General features: G+C 36.5%; 1 protein-coding gene across 4 annotated transcripts in view; it reads right to left on the reverse strand.

The window, feature by feature from the left end:
- Positions 1–477: 477 nt before the first annotated feature.
- The window catches only part of MDFIC (MyoD family inhibitor domain containing), a 52,773-nt gene continuing 33,238 nt past the window's right edge, over positions 478–20,012 (reverse strand). For all 4 annotated transcript variants that reach the window (XM_040063104.1, XM_058420430.1, XM_040063103.2 and 1 more), the window contains 2 exons: positions 16,982–17,257; positions 478–3,951 (listed from right to left, as the gene is read on the reverse strand). In XM_040063104.1, the coding sequence (XP_039919038.1) occupies positions 3,704–3,951; positions 16,982–17,257 (524 nt within the window). In that variant the 3' untranslated portion in view covers positions 478–3,703. The remainder of the gene's footprint in view (positions 3,952–16,981; positions 17,258–20,012) is intronic.

Genomic DNA, 20,012 nt, shown 5'->3' on the forward strand with positions numbered 1-20,012 from the left:
AAAAGACTGCAGACATGCAGTTTCTACAGTTTTAAAGTAGTATAAGGATGTTCACACTTAGCTTAAGCCAACATGAAAAAAAAATCATATGAATACTAAAAGCCAGTTACACTCTTGGTTCAGCTTGTTTTTTGTAAACTGAAGACTTGCTGTGGATGTATTAAAATAACTTTCATTTTGATAAAATTTAATCATTACTGGAATTTCACCTAATTAATGTATTTTCACCAAGGAATGAGTTTTCCCGCTTAATGACAAACTTTTACTGCTGGAGATTTATGCTAGCAGTTTCCAGTGCCTGAGTTGGCTGAGCTCCACCTGTAAGACACCTTGTACACCGATTCACCCTCTGTCCAAGTCACCCAAAAGCCAACACTTTTAGGAAGGGTTAAAGCAGAAGAAAAAAACACAAAAAGACATGAAATTATTCTTAATAGGAGCAATAAGGCAAGACTAGAAGAAGGTGGTATCCAAAAATTTCAAAATAAAGATCTTTATTTCAAAATAGTGTTTGCAAATAGCACATCCAATTGATATAAAATACAAACAGCATATTTTCAAAAGGGCCAGTTTGCAGAACAATAACCTGAAATACTGTACAACTTCACAAGAACTATTATAAAATAGACAATTAAGTTCTAATGTTTTCATTTTATTTAAACTCTACTTTCACATTTGACTTCTAATTCCGCTTTTTTTATTACACAAGGTGCTTACAAGATTGATTATAGAATGAAAATTACAAAACAGAATTTAAAGATATAAATATAGAAATGATTTCCTTAAACTACATGTTAATATTCTCTGCTACAAAGATACATTTTTCAAAAGTGCTAATATATCTATGACAAATAGTAGCAGATTACATTTATATGTCAAACAAAATACACTTTTTTTTTCAATTGTCTGTAATACTTTGATACTTCTAATCATTATCAGGTTTAATAACACTATTTTCACTTCCTAGTATTTCACAAATAAATTGGCAAAAGACATATCTGTGTATGTCCATGTGTGTAAGAAAAAGTATATACACATATGCATGAAAAAGTTCTCGTAATTATTGTTTTCACAAGTACAATAAATCAAAAACCCACTAAGTTTCAGTAAGTAGAAACAAGGGCTTGTGCAGGGCAAACTCTATAGATAACTTTTACACAGGAAAAGAGCTCCCCAGATTGGTATTTTTTAAATTTTTTTAAACCATATCAACCTGTGGTAAAAGTAATTTTTAGTAAGATCTAGCATTCACTAAAATACACAAATATGCATTTTCCAAGCACAGAACTGGAACTGCTCCAGCAGGGCATGGATATTGGGAGAGGACAAGAAACTGGAAGTCCTCTTCCCTGTCCCAAAAGCACAACCAGACAAGAAACAGCCATAATTCACCTCTCTGTGAGGAAAGACATTTCATGGTGCCGTCTAGCCCCAGAGAACATGTTCCCACAACCACAGTGTCAACCACAGACCTACAATGGGCAAAGTACTGTCTAGACCCTTTCCAAGGTGCATTGAGTCCCAATGCTCACTGTGATGCCCCCAGTTTCCCCAGAGGCATTATGCCTTACAAAGACAAAATGCCTCCAGGCAATGCCACTCAACCAAGGCACCTCTTCCCCCTTCCCAATGTGGTTCAGCCTTTTAGGAGTCATAATTGAGCCCCATGAGCCTGATTCTGAGCACTGGGAATTTATCAATTTAACTATATTATTCCTTATTAGCCTGCTTATTACCATAATATTTTTGTGCTCTCTAACTGGAATTTAACCAATAGAAAATTCTGACATGAATGGAAATGTGCTTTATTTATGTAATACAGATCAGAATATGGCCTAATATATGGGGGGAAAAAAACAGCCAAAAAACCCACCAAAACAATATAAGAATAATACTTGCAGCAAATATCAAAAAACAGATTAGGAAACCCTCTGAGGGTGAATTTGCATTGCATCAGAATACACCACAATATTGCATATGCAAAGGCAAAATGTAACACTTCCCAGCTCCCTAGTATAGTTAAGGGTTTGGCTTCAGTGATAACTTGCAGTAGTAGGCACTACTAGTCAGTGTTCACAAGAAGAAGCTTTGGTTAATATCAGACCATTTGTCGACTTAGCTTCACACTCCTGTGATCTTTAGCTTGTCACATTTGCATAAACTGAATTCACTATAGTAGAAAGAGACATTTGTGGCCAATTCCCTCAACACACATGCTATTGGCTATTGATGACTCTCGTAAGAAGGCCCGAATTTGGGAGATCTACAAATGAAATATCTGGAGTGTAAACAGGAAAGGTTAAGTATGTGAGATCAAGATGTGTGGGTGGTTTACACAGAAAAGTTCATAAACAACAGATATGGAGGGGAGAAATTAGCAGATGGTAAACAAAATGGTACTTGAATTCCCTAAAACTGGGAATGCTATAAATCTCTTAATGTTACAAAGAGATATTTCTTGGAAAACCTTAATACCATAATAGGGAATATACAGTAAGGTCCAGCAGATACTAACTGTATTTTTCAAACATGTTAAATACCAATGCTTTTATTTTTAAAGCAAATCATATATTTTTAAATTATCTTTTTTTACAAAGTTATTTAAAAATATTTAAAAATAGCATTTAAAATGTATCTGAGACTAAACTTTTTTTTTCACTTGCTGTTTGCATATAATGACAGAAATCCTTGATTAAGTCAGTTTTAATTTGTTTCTATACCCTGTTTAAATTCTGCTACCCTTTGTAGATCTTTCTTACACCATAAAGAAATAAATACTAAGCTATGTGACATTGGCTCCAAAGCCACAAACACTGACCAGGCCACTTAATGTACTGGTTTATATTCTTGAGTTAATTTCTAATAGTTTTCCTCTTATAGTCAATTCTTGAAGTATTGTTAGTCTATTAGTCTTCTTACTCTAAGGATATATTTCATGTCTACACAGATTTCCAAAGTCTCTTTCTAAGACAAAGAATTTCAAATAATAATAGTACTGAACTAACATGGTAAGGTCTCTATTCTATCTTGATTGATGACAAAGAAATCCTGGTACTGTTCTAGTCCAGGGCAAAACTTACATTTGACTTTAGATTGACTCAGCAATGGAAAAAAACAGGAACTGCTCTCTAATCAATGAGATATTCAAAACAAAAGACATGTTGCCAACATGACCACTACAGCAAAACCAATGGTAGATTTCTGATGCTGACTTTTGAATTAAGTTTAAAACAATGGAGCAAAGTTGCTTTCAATACAAAGAGAGAAAAATAGAGATATTTTGATTTTCAGAATGCCTGTAAAGGCATGCTATGCACGGAGGCATTTGAGTGTTTAAACATTAAAATAGATAAAGGTAAATACTTAAGGCTTTGCCTTGCAGTCTGTTCTCTGACCAAAACCTATCACTTGATTCAAATGGCAATTTTGCCATCATATGGCCTGCAGTATCAGGCCTATAATTCACTTTTAGTAAACTCTTCCATTTGCAAAGCCAAAAGGAAGCTGGAATGTAGCTTTAGTTTCACATACAAAACTATACAATTTGTGTTAGAATACAGATTTGAGGATTGCTTTTAAAAAAATATTTATATAAAGGGAATTAAGAGTGCAAGTGTGAAAACCTTACCTTGTCTTTCTTCAAATGTATTTAAAGAAAAGCTCTCCAGTTTTATAGAGAATAAAATAGAAAGGGATAAATATTTCATGATGGGAAGCAGATCCCACAGCATTCCATGCAGATCTCCAAGCAATCTGAAGATTCACAACAGGCATCCATTATGCCACAGTCCATATCACATGGGCAGTTACAGTCATCCCCCATCTCGTCCCCACAGCAGCAGCAGCAGGCTTCCGACGTGCAGATGCCACAGGATGCTTGTCCCAGAACAATGTTACAGAGGGTGAGAAATTCACAGAACAAGCAAGCCAGGATACAGTGAACACAGCAATCTTCATAGTAATAGTTCAGTAGCGTGTCAGGAAAAAACAAAACAAAGAAAACAGTCAAAAAAAAAACGCAAAGAAAAGAGAAAATCATAAATGCGTCATTCTAAATCCATACATCACAATGTCAAATAAGTAGTTGAATGAAAACAATTCAGAGCAGACATATTCTACCACAAAAAAAGTGCTTCCCATCTTCATGGTCACTTCTGCATCTTAACTCATCTCCAACTTTATTCAAGTTCCCTGTCACCACTTTACTTCATACAAATCCCAAGTACTAAACTGCTCAGAGCTGCTCAGATCAATCTCCTTAGTCATTTATTATGTAAAATATCCATTTCTATTGTCTTCAGTTATACATTCTAATACAAACTTACAAAAAAAACCCCAAACCAAACCAAAACCAACCAACCAACCAACCAAACAAACAAACAAACAAAAAAACAAAAAACCCAAACAAAAATAACAACAACAACAAAAAAAACCCATCTAATGAGGAGAACTACCAAAAACTATTTCCAGCCCTTCCCAGTTTATCTCACCTTTCTGGAACTGTTTTGTTTGCTCAATACATATGAAGAAAAATAAAGGAGTTGCCTACTAAATATTGGTGCTTTCTTTGTTGTTTTTTGCACATGCTAAAACCAGCTTAACAGCATGTTATTTGCATTTCTCACTTTCAACAATATATAAAATATTCAGTCAAAATACAGATTTTTCTATTGCTTTTCTACAGAAATCTACCAGCCATTCTTTTAATGTACTGCTTCAATTATCAAGAGTTCTTAACTACACCTGAACATCAGTATCTAGCTTTTAGAAGTACTAAATACTATACTGCTGCACTGTAGAGATAATTAAGGCATCCCACAATCTGCAAAAAATATGGCACCCGAAGAGTAAATATACGGAAAAACTTCAAACAATAATACATCCATGAAACATGACAGGAAAACACGGATTGGAACTAAACATGCACCAGTGAAAAGGAGACTGCAGGAATGAGTGGTATACTCAATTTTACATAATATGAATAAATTCATAAGTATAAACTTATTTAATTTGTAAGAGGCAGTTAATAGTCATTCAGTCATTCAGTCATTCAGTGAATAGTCATTCAAAACGAAAACTTAAAAATACAAGATGTGCTCAGGATGGACAAATACTTTTCTTTCCTAGCCTCAGCTTTCATTTTACTGCTTGTAAACTTTGAACTCTTTAGCCACAGACAGGTGAAGATTGGGAAAATGTTCTGGGGAAAATATCCTGCACAACCTCACCCTATCTCTTGTCCCTAGAGTCCATCACAAGTATCCTCTTTGAGAGTCTGTTAGGAATGACGGGATATTGAGCTATATGGACAACTGGTCTGAGCACCTACCGACATTATGTTCTATAGACATTATGTTCTTGCAGTTCACAGGCTGAAGACTGCTGTCATAGGGAAAATTTGCAATTACTTGCAACAGTAATACTATTATCAGGCCTTCTAACCAAATTTATAAATGTAAAAAATTATACAGCAGCCATGACAAGTATGTTGATTGATTCCAATTATCTCTAAGACTGCAGGAACTCTGACTGCATGATAGTGCAAAGATGACTTACACAAGCAAGCATGAATACTTACATCAATGCAGCAGCAGAGGCTCAGACCAGCCAAATCTGTCCCAAGAAGTAAAGGAACTACTTGAACCCTTAGCCCATTCTTACTTACTATACTACTTAGAAGCAAACTCAGCTTGGACATTTCTGTACTGCAGTGTGGCCGCAGTCATAATGTACCACTGAACTCTAATGCCCAAAAGTAAAAAAACCAGAAATTTCAGAAAAAACAAGAAGAGGGGACAAAAACCCCAAAATCCTAACCTTAAAATCTCCCTACTACTATGCAGGAAGAAAAACTGAGAGGAAACCACAGGTACATTTGAAGTGCTTTAAAGAAATTTGTTTCCTGTATGAAAAGGCTTCTACTCCCAAAGACATGTCGCTAAATAAATGACCTTAATAGAAAACACAGAAGATATGTACAAAAAAGCTGGAGAGTATCAGTTTGCTGAAGAGGAGCAAAGCCAGACTGATAGTGATTAATTAGCTGGTTGTCATGGAGATGGTGTTAAATATGCTCAGGTAAAATCTCCTTTCAGATTTTCTTTTAACATGAAGAAAAAAGATAAAGAAGTCAAGAGTTCTATCTAAGAAACCTTCATTTTTGAGGAACTAAGGTTTTAGTACATTGCATCTTTAAAATACAGCTTGAAGAAGATAATAAAACAACGATAAATGTTGTTCTACAATTTTTTTTTTAGTACACCATGAAGAACCTTTGTGTGTATACATATCATAAATAAGATGTTAAAAAAATCTTGCCTGGTTCATGCAGGGATATATAAAATTGCAGGGAGAGAAATACACATTCACAGACATGATAATACATTTCTATTGATAGGCAAGGAACAGAGTTCATAGGTTAAAAAATAGAGACTGGACTCAGCATTTTCTGGACCCACAAAAGAACTTTTCCCTCCAAATCTAAAAAACCCACCAAATCAAGACTTACAAGAAGAGGCTATGTTGATTTAAATGAATGTATTTCAAAGGTAAAAGCTACGAAAAATGGTCTCCAAGACACAGTAAGAAATTTTGGCCATTAGTATTATTACAGAAACTCTGTAGAGGGTCTTTTTTTCTACCTCTTCCTCACTAAACACTAAAAGAATTTATTTACCTACTCTTTATTTTTATTTCATTCTCCCCAGATGGCAAACTAATATTTGATTCAAAAAATCTTGATATAACAATTTTACTTAACCTCTACAAACAATTAACAGAAAGTAGAGATACCCTTTAGTGCTCTCTTCATTCTTGCAATGACTCATTTGTACAATAAACATAAACTTTGATCCACATTTAAAGAACAAACCTGAAATAATCATGCTTTTATATTCTTCATATTATTGACTTTTAATAGCTATCCAGGTAGCAATTATTTAACACATGACAAAGCATGCTGTTACCTAGTCCTACCTAACTTGCTGAATTCAGAATCATGGCTCTAAAAGGGCTGTAATACAGTTGGATAAAACAGGTGGAAGAATAATTTCTTCCATGTATGACCCCTATTTCTTGGCTTCTTATCTACAGATGCGATTATAGGAAGAAGATACCATTGTGCTGTATTTTTCTAGGTATAACAAAACTACATGCCACACAAAACTCATCCTTCTCCAGTGTCTCCATTCCTACAGCAACCTGTCGGTTCCACCCAACACATTATACAGCTAAAACCGACTGCCATTATGATCAGTGGAATACAGCCATGAATGTGCTATATAACGCTCACCTCAAGAGATATGACCACAGGTTTCTTATTACCATGTTGAAGACCACAATATATTTCATTGCTTGCACAAGACACTCCAATATTTTTTTTCCTGCTTGTAAGACCAAGGAGACTATTTTAAATTATATATTATTCTAAATTTCAAAACTTATTAGTGCATTAAGAATAAAGACTATACTTAACTTCCACTCTTTAACCTTATCTCATCAAAATCTGATTTTTTTCCAGATGATTGAGGAGTGGAACACTTTCATCCAGCCAGAACTAAACATATTTTATGTTTTTGTAAACTTGTTGATTTTAATGTCTGATAATGTGTTTTCTGGAAACTTTTGAGTACATTCTAGTCTTTTATAATAAGGAAATGGTACTGTAATACCAGTTATGACACTGGTGCCATCTTAAAATCAGCTGTTTCTTTAAGCTCTTTTTTGTTTGTTTGAGAATTAGAAGGGCTTCTTTTCCCATTAGATATACTAACAAAATCAAGAATTAGGGGCATGTCTTTATTGTGGACAGAACTCCATTAGGCTTGACATACATGATGCACTACCGTTGACTCTGAAGTTTTTTGAGGTTTAAGTTTTCATTAAACCAATTTCCATCTCTGTGGAAGTATTTAAGTTTTATCACACAAGCAAATAATTAATGAAGATAAACTACACTATACCACACCAGTCTCAAATTTTCATTGTTTTTCAATTCTTATATTACACTTTTTTTTTAACTGAGAAATGCTGCACTAGAGACTGTCACTTATAAAACTGAGGATGTGGGGTGTGAACACTGTCTAGTGACATACTTTAAAAAATTAAAAAATCCAAACCAGTACATCTGCCTTAGTTCTTCTACCAAATGCTTCTGATTTCATCAAAACACTATTTCACATTTGTTGACTAGATCCAAGCTCCTGTAGGCTATGCTAAATGGCATAAATTGCAACAGTCTTGATATGTTGGCAGTGCTAGTACACTTTATTAGACCAACTCGTGTTTGGGGAAAAAAGGTGAGCTTTCAGGTAAGCAAGCTTATCTTCAATTATTCTTTTATTTTGGCTGGGATGAAAGTTAGACCTAAAGTTAAAAGGGTCATCCCATCTGACATTTTTTAAAACCAACATAAGTGAAGGGGTTTCCTTAATCCTTTGGCACATCCCCAAAAGGCACAGATTTACTAGGGAACTTCATCAAAACTGTTTAATGCCAAAGCAAAGAGAACCCCACCAACATGTTCAAGTTTTTGCTGCTTTATGTCATACCCGCACACACCCAACCATGTGCTGATTTAACCAGAGTCAATACAGTATATTTAACATCTACTTTAATTGGATTTTAAATCACTGAATCACAGAATGTGTAGGTTGGAAGACACCTTCAAGATCATTGAGTCCAACCCATGCCCTAACACCTCAACCAGATCATGTCATTGAGTGCCACATCCAGTCTTTTTTTAAACACATCCAGGGATGGTGACTCCACCACCTCCCCGGGCAGACTATTCCAGTACCTTATCACTCTTTCTGTGAAAAACTTTTTCCTACTATCCAACCTGTATTTCCCTTGGGGCAGCTTGAGACTGTGTCCTCTTGTTCTGTCAGCTGATGCCTGGAGAAAGAGACCAACCCCCAGCTATCTACAACCACCCTTCAGGAAGCTGTAGAGAGTGATAAGGTCACCTCTGAGTCTCCTTTTCTCCAGGCTAAACAATCCCAGCTCCCTCAGTTGTCCTTCATATGGCTTGTGTTCCAAGTCCTTCACCAGCCTTGTTGCCCTCCTCTGGATGTGCTCAATGTTACCACAGACAATACCCAGAAAAGAAACAGGCCTAAGATCCCTTCAAATTGTTTACACACCGTTATAAAAGCCCAGAAGGCTTCACTTCTAACTTACCCCAGTCATAACAGCTATGCTCATTTAAGGAAAAGAAACAATATCAATAAAACAGTAAGACTATTTTAATGTTTGTCCATGTCTTTAAACATTTGCATGTGCATACCACTTTTTACTTGTAAAACTTCTGCATACAGGTATTAGCATGGTATCTAATTTCTTTCAAATACTGAAATATACATTTACTTTATTTCATTTCAATTTCCCTTGTATCATCTCATCTTCATTTTTATGAAAAGGTGCAGCCCTACTTAAAAACAGATATTTAAGAGAACTATCAACCATCAAAACTGCACAGGAAATTAAGAAGGTGAACTGAAAAATGCACAGGGAGATGTATGTGCAGGTTGCTATGCGCTGCTTTTGTAATGTTTGACACTAACCTGTCACAAACCGACTCGGAAAGCTTTCATACCAAGCAGGCAGGTCACATATGATAAAAGTTTTTCACGTCTACAGTGGTAAATAAGCTCACTTACAGGATGGTGACCTTGGTCAGCTTCTTATTAACTATATTCACCAAGTTCAGACAACTCAAAACAAATCTCCAGGCACTCTGCTGTCTCACAGAGAGAATCAAAAAGGGCAAACCCACAATCAAAGTGACAGCTGAGGTCTTCAGCAGGGGTTTACTGCGGGCCCCCGCAGAGCCCTGAACAGAAGCCCCAGCAGGTGCTACAGGCGTCCCGCAGGCCGGCAGCGCGGGCTGGCAGCGGCTGCCACGAACACACAGCGCCAGCCACAGAGAGCCCGCAGCCGGAGCGGCACAGCACCCGTCAAAACCACCCCAGCACAAGGCTCCTAAAGGGCTGCAGAGGCAAGCAGCAGAATTCCCCAGTGGCAGCACGCACGCCATCGCACCTCCCACCGCTCCCGCAGCAGGGCTCACGGGCAGCCTCTGCGACCTGCTGTCCTTCTTTTGAGAAAAATCCCTACACCCAGGAAAATGTTCACAGGAAAATAAGAAAAGGCAGAAAGAACAAACTGACATTTTGTATGGAATGTGGTTATTTCTAGATAAAAGAGTGACATTTATTTAGACAGGGGAAAACATAGTTACAAAGCCTAGTATATGCGATATATCACCATTTAAAATAAAAAACTATTATCTCTATTGAACAAGAAAATTCAAATGTTGCCCGAACAGGCAAATCACACTGAACACATGGAAACTTTCATCAAAGCTTATATTTTAAGCTCTCAATACAGATATAGGACCAGGAGTAAAGTGATCCATTTTAAACATGCAGATATACTAAGAAATCTGCTAATTTCCAATACCTAAGACTTCCTTAGAATATGAAGCTTTCATTACCACTGCTCACCACTGCAAATACTGAGACAAGTTAGGTGCTAGCTAGACTATCCTTACAAAATCGATGCTGTTGGAAGCTCCTTTTTAACAGGCCCTCTTTTCCACTCAGTCCCATTAAAAACATGTAAATTACCTTTCAAGACTTCTGTGCAAAAAAAGAATGTAAACCATACTTAAAGCACATCACTCTTCAAAATGCATTCTTAAAAACACACATTTGACCATATGATAATGTTATTTGCCCACTGCCTGATTCACAACTGTGTTCTGATACAACCTTGTCTAACAAAATCTCCTGTTTAGCACTTCATGCTCAGACACAAATCCACTTTGAACCAATTTCTAAAACATAACAAATAAAATTTTGGCTGAAGTAGAGAGATTGCAGGATACTAACAAGTAGCTGCCTAAATACTACCTAATGCTATGGGATAGATTTCAGAAGTGTATGTATGCTAAAAAAAAAGAAAAAAAAAGCCAGGTTGAGAGATGGCCAAAGATATTTCTGCAATGTTAGGCTATTGATGCACACTCCTACTGAATGTCAGTAAATAATACCAGTCAAATGACTGAACAGTATATAAAAGAACTCACTGCTGCTCTGTTGTCCTTCAAGAGGAAAAAAAACCCAACACAATCCTATTGCATATATGTGCAATAAAGGAAAGCTTCCTGGAAACCATTTTTCCTATATAAAGTTATATAAACCAAAGTAAAACACTCCTACTTCAAACAGAAGTCTGCTAGCATGCTAAGACACTACTCATTACTCTCCATGTATATGCACCTAGTGGCTCTTAAGACTCTGTCTTAACACAAAGGCTATTTGCTGGACTTGCTTTGCCTTCAGTTAAGCCATCAGTATCACTTGGGATATTCTAATAAATTAATGTAGTCTGCCTGCATGAGTTAAATAGTGTCCACCAACCCCATGCTTTGATTAAAAATCTAGAACAGATGAAGTTGCACTATACTAAAAAGAAGAGAGAAAGGGAGAGGGAGAGGGAGAGGGATGCCTCATTCAAATGCACCTGAAAAAAAGATGAATTTTAAACACTGGTTTTAAAAAAATACCCACACTTTGGGTGAAATAGTTCATTGAATCTCTAAGCTCAGCACAAGAAGCACAGTCTAGAAAGTTGAGGAAGGCTGCTTCAGGCTTTGCTTCTGGGAAAGCATGAATGGCATCTTAAATGTGGCGGCAAGTCTGCACTGACTGTCCTTCCCCAGTCTCACTCCCACACTGCAGGTTTTCCTTATCTAGCTCACTGCTGCATCTAGCCTTATTACACTCCTAAAGACCTCTCCTGAAAGGAACCCATTGCCTTCTAGTGCCTTTTTGATTTAGAAAGCCTGGGAAGGAAGGAATAAAGAGTAGATCTCACTGTCCGTGCAGGAAGCAGGCTCACAATCTGCTCAGCACAGTTTAACAATCTACTGTTTCTGAATGAATACAGCAATTGTGTATACTAAAAGTTTTTTGAGTGAAGTACCACATTTAACCAAAAATATCAAGTCACTGGAGTTGTGGGAACTTCCCTGCCAAACACAGTGACTTCTGAGGTCACAACAACTTGACCAGAAGCGAAAACATCATGTCAAAAATAAATTAAAACCTGTATTCCCTCTCTCCATCCTTAACTTTTCATAAATGATTGCTTTGATTCAAAAACTGTATTACATTAAGCTTCATAAGGATTTGGTAGGAAAACTTGGTTTGGTTTTCAGAAAATAATAGGCAGCTACCGTGGCCCCTCACTCCCTTAATTAAATTCCTCTTCCATCTTTCCCCCTGCCTAACTTCTTTCCTTTCCTCCTCCAACTCCTTATTACTTACCTTCCACCACTCTGATACACAAATGTATGTATTCAGTTACTCATCTGTCTTCATTGCCTGACATCTAGATCTACTGTTCTGCTGCCTCATTGCCATCTTCTTTAGACCTCCTCTCTTCTTTAAGTTTCTCTGGACAAGTCTGAATCTGTATCAGAGCTCTGGATGTTCTGCATCTGAACACAGCAGCTAGACTGCCTTCCTTTTTACCCATTTACAATTGCTTTTTTCATGTTTCCAGAGTGTTTTTCTCCGCTGCTCATAACAAACAGGTGCAAAATACTAACAATTCTCTTTCCTAGTGAGTGGCCTGCCAACTAGAATTTTGAAAGTACTGTGACACCCCTGGCATCAATAATTCAAAATATTATTAAAATTTCTTTGAGCTAAAAATTTTTTAATTCCCAATATTCACTGAAACCTATCCACTCCCTTTGAAAAATCTTTAGAACTGAAACAGTGCTTTTTAGGAGTGAAACTCCAACTACTTCATAATTCCAGTGGAAGTTATGGAGCTGAGTAAGATTTCTTCAGGGACAATATGGATTAATAATAGATGTGGAGGAAAAGCAGAACTGGTGAGTGCACTCACATACCCTCCTAAGTCTCACTGGATCTGAAAGTGTTTCTAACCAGCATATTCTGGAATGCTGACATGACCACATATACTACAGACTCATTTTAAAAAGGAGGTTTTAAAGCTTTTTTTACTACTGCTACCAAAATGTTTGTTGCATTCCCTACATAAATTCACCTCCAAAAGCTCACAAGATGTGACCCACAGCACAAGTAGAGTTTTCAGCTGGAACAATTAATAAAATAGTTCTTAACTGTAGTGGGTGAATTTTTGAGAGGTGGTAGACTGGGAGGTTTCATAGCTTGTGTTTGGACTGCCTAGTACTTTGGGGAACAACAGGGAGCAGGACCAACCTTCACAGGAAGACGTGCTACCCAGGGTAAAGTAACAGTAAACTTCATTCAGCTTTCTAGTGTATATGCTGAAATCTGCACAATATGAAGCAGCATGCTACATTTTAAATAAAAAATGAACAGGAAGACGTGCTACCCAGGGTAAAGTGACAGTGAACTTCATTCAGCTTTCTAGTGTATATACTGAAATCTGCACAATATGAAGCAGCATGCTACATTTTAAATAAAAATGAGCCTGAATATGCTCCTGTGCAGGATGGGAGACAAGTGCATCATGTTTCTTGATTCTATCCTGCTTCAAGCCCTTCCAGGCTTTCTGTTCTGTCAACAGATACAATAGTCTAGAGCAAAGTACCAGACCTGGAAAAACTTTGCATTACAGCTAAGTGTGGTGCTCTAGAAATATTCAAATCTTGTATTTTAAGAAGAATTAAAAAGAATGTAGCTTTTGGGAGGGAATAAGAAAAAAATGAAAAATATTTTCCCTTTCCTATAGTTTAAACTCAGCCTGGCAGCCAGAATTTTCACTTCTCTTCCTTCTGAGGACATAATTTTTCCTTTTCTCTGGCCACTTTCTTTCACTTAATTCAGTTAGTCTCCTGACTGACAACAGATCAGAACACTCAAGGAAGAGGACAACTCAGAGGAAGTAAAAATACAGGGTGTGTATTTTCAGGTCTAAAAAACCAAACAAGGCTAGAACTTAGATTATTAAATCCAAGGTACCACATAAGGAATAGAAAAATTAAAGTGAATTGAAATATCTGAAAGTGAGTTACATCAGGTGAATTATTACTCATAGTACAAAATAAGTATTGTCTCTTTCTGCATAAGACCATTTAAAAAAAATGCCTAGAAGTTATAGTATTACACTATATATATGTGTGTGTGAGTGTGCCTGAATACATACCTTCAAGTAAATTCAAACCCAGCAACTCTCCAGCAGTAACCAGTGGCTTATGAGGTTTAACATGGGACAAGTTAAAGCAAAGCCAAGTAGTTAAACAATGTCACAAATAATTTTCAATAACTTTGTATCTTTTCTATCTTCCTGTAAGCTGTGTCAATAGCCTCTACAGAAATGTCATTGAATCAGAAGAGGCAACTGCTCAGAAAAATGCCTCTGCCCAAAAATGTTCATTATACAAAGAAGCTGCAGAAGTTAGGTTCAACTTAAATTGTGTACACCATTTTGAAAGAATGTCTGTGCAATCCTCAGTCACTGAGCTTATTAATACACTCTCCCAGCTTAGTAAAATTACATGTATTTATCAAGCATATATGTATATATTCCTCATTTAAATACAATTACAGCCCTTTAAACAAGTAACTGGGCTAATTATATCAGGTTTTTGTGATGTAGTCTTCCATAAGTAGTCATAAGGGGTTAATATGACTTCTAGTAATAGCATGATTATTTTTAAACTACCAATAAATAATTTTTCCCTTAGAGAGTGAGCTCCTCTTTGCGTTAATTCAGCCATTTCAAGTGACTGTTGACAGACTTTCTGATTGTGTATCTTCTTAAAATTGAGACGACAGAATAAATAAAGTATATATTGATACTTCCTGAAAGGCAGCAGCTTGATAAGAATACTACTTATAGTTTGTAGTTCTGTCCTGTAGCCCCATAGGGTACCTAACCGGAAAGCTGAAGAAGCTGTCAGAAGGCTTGTACATGTGTGCAGGCAGATGTGTTTACATAAATATAAAACATGTCTGTCAGAGAACTGTAAAGCCAAATAAATTTCAAAACCAGAAATCACTTTTAAAAACAAATATTCCCTTATGGGCATATTCCAATACACCAGACATACTTTAAACATTGCACAATAAAACCTGTGCTTTGCTCGGATTGAGTAAAAGAAAACTTAGAGCCACAGACATTTGCAGAATGGGACAAGCTACTCAGAGCATATATTCAAGTTCTCACATTCAAAAGGAGAACATTACAATGCCAGATGTACAGTGTTGACTATATCTAACCTTAGCTATTAGGTGACTTGTGAAATTGAGTGTGACAAAAGGACTATCCTGTATTTCTGTGCTTTGAAAGAATGCAAGTTATACAATGTGACAATACTGTTTAATTATCTATATTTTAATTAGATATGCCTTTAAGAGTAACAATATTTCTACTGTATATAAAAATATTGAATGATGGCAGTTTTAGGCAACTACCACAATTGTGTTGGATATAAAAATCAGCCATTAGAATTTAAAGCTAAATCTGAAGATATCATTAATTTTCTCCTCAATAACTTAGTAATTTGACATAATTATATTCAGTTATAAAACAGAAAAAAAAACCCAAACCAACAACTGTTTTTATTGCAGGATAATTTTAGAAGACAAAAGGAAATGTTTGCCGTAATTAATTGTACAGGGGAATGAACAGGGCAGGTACTGCCTCTGAAACAACAGTTTGTTGGTTTTCTTCAGAGGTTGAGTTTCTTAAAATTCAGAGGCCTGCCACTTCGTTTCAGTCGCATGAACGGATCTAGGATTCTTAAGATACAGTTTTTTTAAAGTGCACTAAGGAGAACCATATAAGGCTATTTCACCTAACAGAAAAGGGAATATAGGAGGCATGAAGTGATTTTGGAAAGAAATGTTAGAGGACTAAAAGTGCAACAGAAAAGTCACAGTAGATTCTTGAAGATAAACATGAAAATAAACAATAGCAAGATGGACCAGCCCATAGAAGAGTCTGACTGAAGCTGTTCTTGATATTACTACAAAGATTCACTGAGTAACTTTGACTAAAGTAGGCAAAGTCAAAAGGAGTCACTCCACTGACATCAGTAGGATTCATTGAGGCGACTACATGTGGTCCTTCTGATCCCTCTTCCTTTCATGTAGGCTGAGAATCCTCCCCATTTCACTGAACACTACCATCTCCCACTTCTCTAAGAATCAGTGTCTGTCCCCTTCTTCTAGAGGTGTTTTTTTAACCAGTCACATCTATGCCTGCCTCAAACCAATAAAATTTCTAGAATCTCTACGCTCCTTGTTAAGGGCAGTAGCAAAGTCCATTGAGTATATACTCAACAGTGCTAATGGGAAGGCAGCAGACTGAGAAGCTCAGAACCTCTGGAACCACGAGTGTAAATGCAAGCAGGGAGAGCACAGAGACACAGCTAAAACATAAGAGAAATAATTTGCTTTTCCTTATTTAAGTTATGCAGGAGTATGAAGCTTTTTCGTGCACATTATCTACGTCCCAAATATAGCATAAGGCACACTGAACACTGAAGCACAGGTCACTGTTTCATTATCTAGTGCTCAGACCTCACAGCTAGTGAGGATATCAGCTAACAGAACATTTCAAATGCAAAGTCTACCCTTAATGGAGCCTGCTATTACTGGATTTAAATATTTACTGTGCTTTGAACTAGTAGTACTTTAATGTGTGGTTTTTTGGTGCACGTGTGACAATGTTGACAGGAGTTCCTATCAGTTCAGGATACTAAGTACAGACACTAAAACATTATCAGATCATGTTGACCAAACATTTGAAAGCAAGAACTCTCCCATTCCTTCCCTTTCCTTCAAACACTTAAATATATTCCTTTGGAAAAGAAGCTTGTCTTTCATCTTAATAACTTCTATTTGCTTCTAAAGCATGGTCACACTCTTCAATTATTTTCAGCTGATTGTATTAAGTTTTACTGAGGTTTGGTTGGTCTTTATTCAGTTTGGTTTTTTTAATATCATCTTACCTTCTGGTGAAGTACCTGGCTTTTGAGAAAACACAGAGCTTATTCTACTCTTCTTGCTGCTGTTGCTGTTGACAGACAAGGTGGACTGAATTTTTCGGTGCATTTTTTCTGAAACAGGAGATGAAAGCTTTCTGTTGTCTGCAGGCATATGCTTGACCCCGTTGTGAATTCCGCTTCCATTACTCAGACCCACATGGCCATTTTGGATTTTGCCACTTTCTTCCTCACTCCTTTCCAGTGCTGAAGTATTTGGCTGAGGCAAACGTTGAGGTTGTGCTTAAAGTAAATGAAAGAAAGGGTTAATTACAATTGTAAATTGATAACTGAACACTTAAGGCTAGACTGGGAATGCAACTTTCCTGGCTCTTATTGATCTAAAAACAGACTGACAAGTTAATATTCCCCCATTAAGACAATTAAGCAAAAATATTTCTAGATTAAAAATAATTATTAGGTATTCAAAAAGCACCTCATGAGGCCTAGATTCCCCATTTGGCAATGCAAGGAAAGGCTTGTAAGGCTCTGTGAACTACACAGAGAGAATAACGCAAGCAGTTTGAAGAAACGGAAAAAGTCAAGACTGGGAATGAATGTAGCAAAACTGAGATAAACTTGTATTGAGGGAATCAAATGAATAATGTGTGAAATACACCCAAATGAGAGAAAAAGTTTAGGAGTAAACATACAGACCACATGGACTAAGATGCAGGCTGGTCAATCTGCCAACCTTCAGAAAAAAACCTGAGTGATGTGGTAGGGGTCTCCTGACACTCAGCCATCACCAACCAGTATATAAGAGAAGAACGGGAATGTCCAGGTAACTAACAAGTTTGAGCTTAAATTCATAAAGATCGTGGATTACTGAGAAGTACAAAACCAATCAAAATCCGGTTTTGTGGAAGGAACAGAAGGAACACCACAGAGCTGGGGCAAGCTGAAGTCCCCTCCTCCATATTATTCAACAAAGAATCACAATTTTAGAAATGGCTGTAAGAGGCCAGTTACGGATTTAATGGAAACACTAAAATTGTCAAAGGAAAAAAAAGAAAACAAAACCCTGTCAAGGCAAGAATCTGCAATGACCTAGCTAAGTCTCCTAGAATACATGTTATAAACTAATTCTAATGAGTAAGCATGAAACTTGGCCATTCTGTGTTGAGCTACTGTATCATAAAGGAGAATATTTGTAACATGAAAGAGGGATTTCCTATGTATTTTTTAGTCTGTAACTGAAGAAAAGATGTATGATTTTATTAATGTGAAGCTTTGTAATAAAAAAAGTGGTTCCAAATTAACAATTCTTATTTAGAAAAAAAAGTTTTGTGAGGGAAAACTAATTAAATTGTAAACACAGTAACACAACAAGATTTCACAATGAAAAAGCATCAGCCCAATCACCTCTCCTAATCAAAACACTACGGCATCATGCTTGGACGTAAAAAGGTTTTCAGAGAGTCCAATCTTCACCTATTTAAGAATGTTATGTCAAAGAAAAAGTCCAGATTCTATTAGCTATCCAATGGACAAGAAATTAGTGACAGCAGTAAGGAAAAACAGTGCTGCAGTTCATTCTCTTTTCAGATGGTTCATATCCATTTTCTGATGATTTCACTGTATCAAGGTAAAAATACATATAGATAATAATTGGCAGTTTGTTCTAAAAGAAACAACTCCACTGATCACTTCAGGTACTAGTTCACAAATTTTCCAACAAATACTACCGGGACAAACAGGCCAACTAAAAGGACTCTAAATTTGCCTAACAATTCCCCAGTGCTTTCTTTCTATCCAGAACACTAACACCATTCTTGGGTCACTATCATAAACTTTTCCAGATTAAACTTCACACAAATCTTAAATTTTATGTTCTGGTCACGGTCACAGGCAACAAAGGATTCTTTTTCATAATAGTTTAAATATGAACTGGTTCATGCTTTTCTTGATATTTTAGTCACTGCCACTTATGTTTTCAAAAGATAGCCTTGACCGCTCAAATGTATCTAGGTCAGAGTAACCCTGCTTGAACCTACTTGACCAAAGTGATAATTTTCTGTTGCAGGAAAGAAAGGGAGGGCTGGAGGAACCATTCACATTTTCAACTCCCCAGAGATGTTACAGGGAATACAAAGATCAAAGATCATTCCCTTCCATTACCAGCAGTAACTGCTCAGAAACATCCAATCCAACAAATCAGGAGCACACTATCTGAGACCTGAAGAACAAACTGTTGCCCAAAGTCTTTTTTATTGACAATGCTGAAACTGCTTCTCCTTCGGTTTTGCATTAGTGTTTGTAAAACCTATGAACAGAAGCATAAGCAAGGCACTTTCTTCACTTTGGAATTCAATTTGTGCTATTGATGCAGAGAGAGACTATCTAGAACAGAGGTTAGACAGTGTTAAAGGAATAAAGTAGGTATTTACTAAAAAGGCCTTCAAAGGGTACACCTTGGGCAGTACAAGAGCCCGGCCGTAGCTACACCCAAGATGGACCCAAGATGGACAACAGGTTACGAGTTTTCACACTTTATAAGCTTTGGTCCATTTACATATTGGGGTTAATTGTCCAGTTACAGTACTTCAGATTATGAAGCCCCATCCTCACAGATTGCTCTCCTCAATTCTCTGTTGTTTATACTTTTTGGGCCAGAAGCTGTAACAGTGTCACTGGTTTTTGGGCTGGAAAAGGATTGTTTTGTCTAACTAAACTGTGAGAAGAACTTGCTAACACTTTTTATGAAGCTTAGAGTTACATACTAATGCAGTACAGAATCGGGATAATATGAAAGCTAAAACTTAAGGCATCACTATCTATTTGCTTAACATTTCCAAACTCTCATCAAGGTCCCATAACACATTTTTGGGGAATTTTCTCTTATTTGAATAAACATTATTAAAAGTATGCTACCAGGAACCCTTCATGAAGATTCTCTTTCCATATATGTGTAATTTATTTTTTTTTTAAATCAAATGTTATTAATTCCATTTTAAAAATGGTCAATATAGACCTAATCTCAGTCAAAAATCTTTGC

Source organism: Hirundo rustica, chromosome 4 (genome assembly GCF_015227805.2).
Source record: "Hirundo rustica isolate bHirRus1 chromosome 4, bHirRus1.pri.v3, whole genome shotgun sequence".
NCBI lineage: Eukaryota > Metazoa > Chordata > Aves > Passeriformes > Hirundinidae > Hirundo > Hirundo rustica.